The following is a 10,883-nucleotide window of genomic DNA, read 5'->3' on the forward strand; positions in this document are numbered from 1 at the left end:
CTCTCCCTGTTCCGCGTTGTGTTTGTTTCAATACTTCACATTGGCTGTCACACACTGTATCAACCCCTGTTAGTACATCCGTTAGTCATAAGAAACGACACTGCAACGTGATCTCCTTAGATCCTCATGTTTATTTTCATAAACATAGCCTCTGTACCGGATGGAAACACCGTTCTGTAATGTCCTTGACCAGTCTTTGAAGGAAAACTAAATTCATTATTCTTCATCGTCTCTTCTCTCCTGAGTCCACTGGTTCTGGGCCTCGTAGCCATGCATGATGTGATGATGTGGCATATTTCCCCTCCCCCACCCGGCGGGGGTGAGGAGGGATGAAAGTCTCTGATCAACACGTCTGCTCGTCTGTGCTTCGTATTTCAGTCTAATTTATCCCGGAAGAAACTCACATCATAACGTCTTTTCCCTAGCAACGGGCCCCCGCCCCCTCTCCTCGTTACTACGTGACACGCAGTCTTTGACAACGGCTCTTTGACCCAAATCACTATAGCAACGGCGATGTTGATATTATCCCCCTAGTTCTCTCTGACCAAACCTGCCTGCTCTCAGTGCAATGTTTTGGTTGCAAACCTGCTGACGACCTTGGCATTCACACACCCTGCTTGCTACCGTGGAGACACACACTGCTGCCGGCTACTTTTAAGATCTATAGATCCATCTGAGTAGATGCTGTCACCCACCAATACATTATATACACATTGAAAAACATAGATTCCTTCAACTGTATAATATCTGAAATGAAGAAAAGACTAAACACTAACCTTCTTACTGTCCTATACTACCATGCACTCCTCCTACTATACTAATATGTCGTATGTCTATGCACTCAATACTGTAGCACCCAAGTTTGATGAAGAATATGAAGAATTGTCTTCTTCCTGTTCCTTTCGGCCATGGAATTTAGTGGAGCATATTAAGTGAACTATATGTACTGTTGGACTGTAACAATTCCATGTACGAATAAATGAAATGAACATTGTTACTCAGCTGAAAGAGTTGTACCCTTCCTGCTGACCTGTTGTACAGAACTTGTAAGTCGCTTTGGATAAAAGCGTCAGCTAAATGACTAAATGTAAATGTAATGTAATAATATGCTGTTTTCTTTAAAGAATCCTCCCCTCCCACACACACACACACACACACACACACACACACACAGATACCTCTTCTTGGGTTAGTGTGCCGTTCTGATCCCAAATCATTTGCCCCCGGGAAGTTAGGTAGTTATTACTGTAAGACATAAGTCTACAGTAGGTAAAAGAGAAACCGTCTCGAGATGCTTTGTTGAAATACTGCTGTTGTCCAGTATGATGTTCAATTTGCTTTGTTTTTATGATACTGTGTCATCAGAGGATTTTTAAGAGAATGTCTTTATAGTGATGGAAACGCTAAAACATGTTTTCTTTGAGCTGCTTAAAGCATTCCAGTCCTCTTTTCTAAATCAGGCTATACTGAGAACATAGCTGGGAAGGACCGGTGGGAATGTGTGCTGCTAAAGTACGACCTCTGGAGCTTACAGTTTTTCTCAATTGCTTTGGTGCATTTCTCTGATCAGAGTTAAAGTTCTCATAACTGTTAGTTCAACCTCCACAACATTTGGTCATTTGTGCACATCATAGTAGCAGTTTCTCATTCCTCCGAACAAATTGCAAATGCTTTTGGACATGCATCAATTGCTTTCATACAATTCTCTGCTGTTTTATAACATTATCATTTGCTTATGTCATGTCAGTCAAAATTAACTATACTTATGCCTGCTGAATAGTCATTCCCTATAAAACTAATAGTCCTCATTTCATTGCTTGAGTCATTACATACAAATATGTTGAACTAGTTGTCAATATCTGTCAATCAAATTTTATACATTTCTTTATAATTTTTCCCCTGAATGGAGCTGGATGCCAGGGAATCGCTGCACACATTCATATATGTTGATGAGGCGGGTTTCAATCTGGCAAAAGGTAGAAGGCGTGGAAGGAATCGCATTGGACAGAGAGCAACCACTGTTGTCCCAGGCCAACGAGGAGGGAATATTACAATGTGTGCAGCCATCTCAGAAAACGGCGTCCTCACCCATATGCCCCGCATTGGTCCATACAACACACAACATCTGCTGACTTTTTTAGACACTCTTTACAGGGACATAATCCCTGAGAATGAGAGGGGTCTAAATGGCGACCATCTGACCAAGTACGTTGTTGTATGGGATAATGTGCGTTTTCACCACGCAATTCTGGTCACAGTGGTTTGCAGCACATGAAAGGATGCTGGTGGAATATCTCCCTCCCTACTCCCCATTCCTGAATCCAATAGCCAGACAGACAGGAACGTCTGGATGTGAATGAATGATTTACAGTACTGTGTATGTTGTTCCAATTCAGTTCCAATATGTACTGCAATATTGTTTACAGTTGTGCACAGCTCTACCCAAAGGCCAAAGGGTGTTTCTTATGTTTGTTGTAAATTAGTTTGTATTTTTCTTTTGCACAATGCTGTGAACAAATTAAAATTGCAAAGAGCATATGCAGTAAAAATGTGAAACATACGTGTCTTGTACTCATTTACCTCACTAAATACAGCAATGTGTAACTGTAGATTTCAAATGGCTGTGCAAATAGTGTATAGTGCTGTCTTGAGCATTTTCAGAAAGTGTCACCAAGATCTGACTTTTTTTGCATTGGAAAACACTTACTGTCATAACGAAAACATGGCAAAGCCATTTGACTATCTTGTTCATAAACAATGGTGTCAGGACTTTTCATTTTGATGACAGTGACACTTTCATTGACATGAATACTTGCTTTTGAGGAATGAATTATCCATTTTGAGCAAGTGACACGCTTCTGCAGGTTATCACCTAGGTTTTGCAGTTTGTACTAATTGTTTTGAGAAATGCACTAACAGTTATGAGAACTTTAATTCTGATCAGAGAAATGCACCAAAGCAATTGAGAAAAACTGTAATCTGGTCACAATGTGGATTTGCCCACATGTCACTCCAACTGGGCCACTTGGGGTTGGGTTGGGTGAAAAGATATTGGGTGAAAAGATATAGATAGATAGATAGATAGATAGATAGATAGATAGATAGATAGATAGATAGATAGATAGATAGATAGATAGATAGATAGATAGATAGATAGATAGATAGATAGATAGATAGATAGATAGATAGATAGATAGATAGATAGATAGATAGATAGATAGATAGATAGATAGATAGATAGATAGATAGATAGATAGATAGATAGATAGATAGATAGATAGATACAGTAGATACAGTAGATAGATAGATAGATAGATAGATAGATAGATAGATAGATAGATAGATAGATAGATAGATAGATAGATAGATAGATAGATAGATAGATAGATAGATAGATAGACAGACAGACAGACAGACAGACAGACAGACAGACAGACAGACAGACAGACAGACAGACAGACAGACAGACAGACAGACAGACAGACAGACAGACAGACAGACAGACAGACAGACAGACAGACTCTATATACCTCAGATGAAAGTCTCTGATCAACACGTCTGCTCGTCTGTGCTTCGTATTTCAGTCTAATTTATCCCGGAAGAAACTCACATCATAACGTCTTTTCCCTAGCAACGGGCCCCCGCCCCCTCTCCTCGTTACTACGTGACACGCAGTCTTTGACAACGGCTCTTTGACCCAAATCACTATAGCAACGGCGATGTTGATATTATCCCCCTAGTTCTCTCTGACCAAACCTGCCTGCTCTCAGTGCAATGTTTTGGTTGCAAACCTGCTGACGACCTTGGCATTCACCGACCGACCGACCGACCGACCGACCGACCGACCGACCGACCGACCGACCGACTGACAGACAGACATAAAGCAGCAATGTACTCGGGTGTAGACGGTGCAAATGGGCTGATTATTTACATCATTATGTTCATGATAATTATAGACCTGCACATACTGTATGAGAGAGCCCATGAGAGAAATATATCATCCTATGGGCTTTCTCAGATCACCTTGATTCTGCAATTTTACCGAATTGTAATCTTGTTGAACTACATTCACCATTTACTAATACAACCATTATTGTCCCTGTGTGTCTTGCAGAAAGAGGAGAAGGCCTTGTTAGCCAAAATGAACCGTCAGAGGACCAACTCTGTGACCCACAACACCGGCCACTGGACCGACCGACCCTTCTACAACCACATGGGGGGCAACAAGATCTCCAAGGAGATGAAGAGGATGGTGAGGATGAACCTGATGTTCAGCAATAGAGCTGCTAGACACCACTGGGCCTTCTAGGGCCTTCTGTCAGAACATGACTTCACTAATCAGATTCAGATTCATATTCAGATTCCTTTATTGTCACATGAATCAGTACTTTACAGCCAGAGTGAAATTCACTTTGTTGAGGTTCCTCAACCATAGCAGCATCCAATAATATAAATTAAATTAAATTAGCATAGAATACGATTAGAATAAGATTTTTTTTTAAAGACAAAATAAATATGACTATGTATAGTTCTAAAAAGTGCAGTGCAGATAACAGGATAGAGTTTATACAAATTTAAATAACAAAAGGTTTAGTTATATAGTATATGTATAGTTCCAACTTGGAAAAAAGTATGTTGTGTGATTGAGTAAAATGTTGCAGTGGGTGAAATGCAATGTTCAATACAGTTTGATTGATTTATCACAAGTCAAGAGTTTTATTTGTCACAGCATACAAGTATACAGTGAAATGCGGGGGGAGACGAGAGCTCAACAAGAGATCATGAAAAGCTGTCTCAGTTTTCTGGTCTTTTTGTGGGTTTTTAGATGTGAAGCGCAAGGCGCTGTCACTAACTCACTCACTCTGTAACTCACTAACTCACTCGTGGTTAGCCACTCTGCCCCTAGTGGCGGCTAAAGGGATAGGCCTATGCTCCTTGGTAGTTTTTCCCCCATGCTGCCTGCTGCAGACTGCTGCTGTGGGCTGTAAGTGGCAAATTGTGGTCACTCATGGACGTTTTGTTAGAGACGTTTTGTTAGGCGTCACGCACAAGTCATGTAGGTGGTACTAGTGACAACAGCTCTGTATCTCCCAAAATAATCACCTCGCTTTCACTTGCAAAATACGAACACCAAATAGTCCCACTAGCAGCCGAGATGCTCCCTTAGATGTTTGAGAACCACAGGTTTACTGGTATATTGTAGGTGTGCGGGATGGCTCAATATATTATATATCGGTATCTGCATTTATGGTACTGATATCCCACTGATTTGCCATCTTTAAAGCGCTCTAGTGGACACATTTTGAAGCTAGTGCGAAGACATTATGAAACTAGAGATCTTGAGGAATCCAAGGTTCACTGGCAGAGGGGGTACATTTTGCTCCAACGTTAAGCTATTTTAAGCTAGCTTAGATTTGATGGGAGGAAACTGCCATGGGTATGGCTACTTTCAAAGGGGTCCCATGACTTCTCACCTCAAGATATCAGGCTAATCTATGCTAGTCACATGCCGAATTAGGTCCAAACCAGGCAGTTTATTTTTGCATGCAGTACAAATTACAGTACAGATGACTTGAGCCTTTATTATAATTAATACACATACACGCACACATACACACACACACACACTAGGGCTGACCCCGATTAGTCAAATAGTCGACTAATCGATCGAAAGGAGCCGTAGTCGACTGCCAACCTCTTAGTCGAATGCAAAAAATATATATATATACTTTTATTTTTTATTTTTTTGTATTATTCTTTCCAAAAGCAAAGAGGCCTAGAAGCGTGGCTACTCTAATGGTGGCGCGCATACCAGAGAGGCTAACTGCCTAAGAAAACGGGCACAGAGGCACTGAAAGAGGATTTCACCCATCTAATGAACACACTAGACTAGACAAATATCAAGATGTATCCATCAGTGGACCAATTGCATGCTTTCGCAGAGGACAAGAAGCCTTCAGTTGACTCCTTCAGACATTAATCACCCCCCACAGCCCAAATGGAATAATAAAAAAAATTATAATAATAATAATTTCTTTTTGCATTCTTTGGGGTAGTCGGCACATTTCGACCAATCAAAGTCGACTATACAAATCCTTAGTTGAGGTCAGCCCTAACACACACACACACACACACACACACACACACACACACACACACACACACACACACACACACACACACACACACACACACACACACACACACACACACACACACACACACACACACACACACACACATACAGTATATATTATATACACACAGTATATATTCATATTCACAGTAAACTTTGTTCAACTGTAAAATATCCCACCTCCAGTACATATTTTAACTCCAGTACATAACTCTTTGATAACTAAGTTTGAGGAATCCTTGCTTAAAGATTTATGTGCGAATATCGGCCAATATACGTATCGACATCGTAATTTTGGTTAAAGAATTGGTTGAATTTGGTTAAAAAACCTCTGGGAAAGGTGGATGCCCATTGCCCAGTGAATGAATTCAGAGATTGAATCGCACAGCTGAACCACAGCTGTGGCCAAAAACCGGTATCTCTCCTCAATTCTCCTCAAAGCATCACTGTGGTTACTACCCTTGAGCCTTTGTTCTGGAGCGTGTCGGAGGTGGCAGGCAGGCGAGCGGTGGCCCCTTCAAGGCGCTCACTGCCTCTTACATCTCGCCCCCCGGCTCCGAGAGGCTCTCAAGGCCACTCGGGGAGACAACAGCAAGCGAACGTGGGCAGCCGCGATGAACAAAAACGCCAAAACAAACCGTCACTCCACTCCTTTTCCAGGGCAGGAACCCCTGACACACACACACACATGCGCGCGCGCACACACACACACCAGAATCCCTGGGGGCGGATTCTCTTTAGATAGAGTCGATGAGGACGAGCTTGAAACAACAGGGGTGGTGTGGTGTTGACAGAGCCAGGTGGCCATATTCATCTTTATTTACATCCCCGCCGGCCACCCACTGAGACAGATCAGCCCTGCAAACACTGACTCACTCACAGACACAGACACACACACGCATGCCAGCACCACGCACACCAACACGCATGCATGCACACGTACGCAAACACACACACACATACACACACATACACGTGTTGTTTACTCGCCCACCGCATGCACGGCAAGAAGTACTCAAGCTCTCTGTGGAACTGACGGTCCTAACAATGTCTGTCAGAGTCGAGTCAGTCGAGGCAGAGTTAGAGAGCGAGAGAGAGGGAGGGAGAGAGAGAGCGAAAGAGGCGACAGGGGTGATAATGGAAAGAGGAGAGGGAGAAGGAGAGATGGGAGAGGAAAGGTTGGAGGTCAGGGTGGAAGTCAGCCAGGGAGGACTTTCTCTCTTCCCCCCCCCCCCCCCCTCTCTCTCTCTCCCCCTCTCCCTCTCCCCCCCTCCCCCCCCCCCCCCCCCCTATCTCTCTCTCTCTCTCTCTCTCTCTCTCTCTCTCTCTCTCTCTCTCTCTCTCTCTCTCTCTTCTCTCTCTCTCTCTCTCTATCTCTCTCTCTCTCTCCCCCCCCCTCTCAGTATTGTATTACTTGTTTGCCACTGAATCCATTATAAGAGAAAAGCATTTACATAACAATGTCTACAACTTTTATTTTCCATGCAAATGTACTTTAAGGCAGGCTATAGCAGCGTCAACGGCTGCCAAATAGAAGAAAAAACAAAAGCTGTTTTTGTGTGGAATATTGACATATGTTGACACACTGTTCTGTCATAAGATAAGATATTGATGCCCTTGGTGTAATTCAGGCATCATAGCAGCACAGGGGAGGGGGGGAGGGGAGGTACAGGTATGGGCAGGGTAATAGTAGAAAGACATTAATATAGGTAACAATTTTATCTGAATATGAAGACATTTGAAAAAATAAACCATGTAAACAATATAATTAACTCAGAATATCGGAATATCAGCCCTATCGGTTATATTATACGTTACAATACATATAGGCAAGGTTATAATGACAAGTGCGGAGACTCCTGTAGCTTGCCGAGTCTTGTGTAGCAGTATGGCGCGCTCCGCTGCGCTCTGCTCCACATTGGTCTGATTGGCTGTTGGTTGCTGGGGTCATACGTAGTGGAGTGGAGTTACTTCCTCTCCCTCGAAGACACACTCAGACCAGAGAAACCAAGGAACCGTGACATATGGCGATGTTATAGAGTCTGCAAGTAGGGCTGAGCGATTTGCGATTGCGATTGTGTTATGATTTGTGATATTAGAGGGAATAATCGTTTTTGCGTCATTATTCATATTTTCCCTGGAAAATATAAAAATGATCATAGTGGGATTTTTGCCTGGATATGTAATAATAATAACAATAATCATAATAATAATAATAATAATAATAATAATAATAATAATAATAATAATAATAATAATAAACCTTATTTGTATAGCACCTTTCATACAAGAATTGCAGCCCAAAGTGCTTCACAGCAGTAATGTAGACATAAAATAGACATACCATTAGCGTACAATTGGCATTGATATAGACATAGGCATAACATTTGTGGAGAATTGACTAAATAAAAGCAATGCATAAAGTGCAGACTTAAAATGAGTATAAAATAGACAGAATAAAAGCAGTGCAGCAAAATAGCTCTCATTTACTGTACAGTGAAATAATCATAGTGTGGATGTAAGGAGTCTTAAGTAGCAGAGTGTACCAAACAAAGACATTTTCATAAGTCTATAAAATACAATCTCTGTAGGCTGGGACATCTCTGCAGCACCACACTCTTTCATTAGAATGGCACTTTGAGACACATATTACACTAGGACGATATTTGATGAAATGCAGATGAATTGCTCGGCCCTATCTGCTTAAGAAGGAGACGAGAGTGGGTGGCTGGTACTTCCTGTCTCCTGTCTACTGTTCATTACTGTGACATCTTCAAAGGAATGTGTTTATTTTGTGTGTGTGTGTGTGTGTGTGTGTGTGTGTGTGTGTGTGTGTGTGTGTGTGTGTGTGTGTGTGTGTGTGTGTGTGTGTGTGTGTGTGTGTTTGTCGTCCTCTCTCTGTTCTCGTCTGTGCTTTGATTTATGACCTTCATAGCTCTATGACCTTCACAGATCTCTGACCTTCACAGCTCCTAGGGCTGGGAGAATTAATGAAGTGATGAAATTACGATACTGTGGAATGCAATTTTGTGCTCTAAATTAATGATAACAAGCCCGTATTAAACTTCAGTTTCTCTCACAAGATCTACCACACTTTACATTACCACGTAAATGCACGATTTTATATGGCATTTTACATACAGATACGTCAATATAAAGAAATGTTATGGTGATCATAATCGTCTACTCTCTGTCTGTCTCTCTAAGTTCCCAGAGATGCTGGTTTCAACATAAACATCATCTCCCTCTTTCTTCACCCCCCCCCTCCCCCCCTACGTCCTCCACCTCCAGCCCACCCCTCCCTCTCTTCTTCTGCATTGCACATAAATCACACAGCAGCCAGCAAAGATAAAGTAAGCTCCAAAGACAGAGGGGACATGAGATAATTGTGTGTGTGTGTGTGTGTGTGTGTGTGTGTGTGTGTGTGTGTGTGTGTGTGTGTGTGTGTGTGTGTGTGTGTGTGTGTGTGTGTGTGTGTGTGTGTGTGTGTGTGTGTGTGTGTGTGTGTGTGTGTGTGTGTGTGTGTGTGTGTGTGTGTGTGTGTGTGTGTGTGTGTGTGTGTGTGTGTGTGTGTGTGTGTGTGTGTGTGTGTGTGTGTGTGAGTGAGAGAGAGAGAGAGAGAGAGAGAGAGAGAGAGAGAGAGAGAAAGAGAGAGAGACCAGCTCTTGTTGGTTGTAAGATAAAATGGATCTTTATTAATCCCCTTGGTGAAATTCTGGGGTCATAGCACGGCTCCGTTCCCCGTACCTGGCTAACTGAGTTAGCCGGATAATTTTCAGCATAGCTTGACTTAAGCCGGACCTTTCCGTTCCCCGAAGTCGGATTTTCTAAATCACCATGGTAACAGATCAGAAAGTTTGAACCTGGTCCGGAGCAGGGTTAAGTTCAGTTAGCTGGATGAACCATGGCCACGCCCTCGCAAATAAATGCCAGCTCGCTTCCTGAAATATTTCTCACAGTCTAGATCCCATTATACCATTCTGAATTATGTTTTTGTGCTTCGTTTTCCTAGAGGGGGCTTTTGAAATGTATAATAATAGAACTAAATGCTGATAATAAATCATATTCAGCCTATAGATTTACTTTGTCCTAAATAAAATAATGCACGTCATATACGGCGCTCGGAGTCGCGATACACGCTGCATGTGGTTATTTTAATAACGACTGCATTGCAAATGTGAATCCCGCAGGGATATTTTTAATGAATGAAACCTATCGGCCGTTTGGCTCTGATTAGTTTCATATATTCTCCGCTGTAGATTTGCTTAACGGAGCGCCCGGATTGTGTTTCATTCAAGCATAAAATTGCGTGGATTGTGGTTTTTGTGGATTATGAATTACGAGGAATCTGAGGATTGTTGAATTGTATCATCACTCACACGTTATTGTGATATTGTAACTGGGATTAAAATGTCTGATGAGATGCGCTGTTTGACGGATTTGAGCAATTGAATGAGCCGTTGACGTCACATTAATGCATTTGAGAATAAAGAGATAAAACTTCATTCAAAAGAAAAATATTCGAAACACGGGTCTCTTGTCCATTGATGGATACCCAATGGATATATCTCGTCTGGCACAGTGGTGCAACGGCTAGTGCTTACTCCTGTCAAGCGGACAACCCTAGTTCGAAACCCTGCGTTTCCAATATAATTTCTTTGGAATATAATATTAATGACTATACACAAAAGTAGCCTAGTTTTAAGTTAAAATATTATAAATGTACATGCATTGAGGGTGTCATTCA

At 42.0% G+C, this 10,883-nt stretch overlaps 1 protein-coding gene across 1 annotated transcript in view; it reads left to right on the forward strand.

Moving 5' to 3' along the window:
• The window catches only part of adcy5 (adenylate cyclase 5), a gene marked incomplete at both ends in the record, with an annotated part of 340,988 nt that overhangs the window by 256,245 nt on the left and 73,860 nt on the right, over positions 1–10,883 (forward strand). Inside the window, 1 exon segment of the mRNA XM_084311459.1 lies at positions 4,115–4,252. Coding sequence (XP_084167585.1) covers positions 4,115–4,252 — 138 coding nt within the window.

This window comes from Notolepis coatsorum (genome assembly GCF_963971535.1).
Source record: "Notolepis coatsorum genome assembly, chromosome: 3".
Lineage (NCBI taxonomy): Eukaryota > Metazoa > Chordata > Actinopteri > Aulopiformes > Paralepididae > Notolepis > Notolepis coatsorum.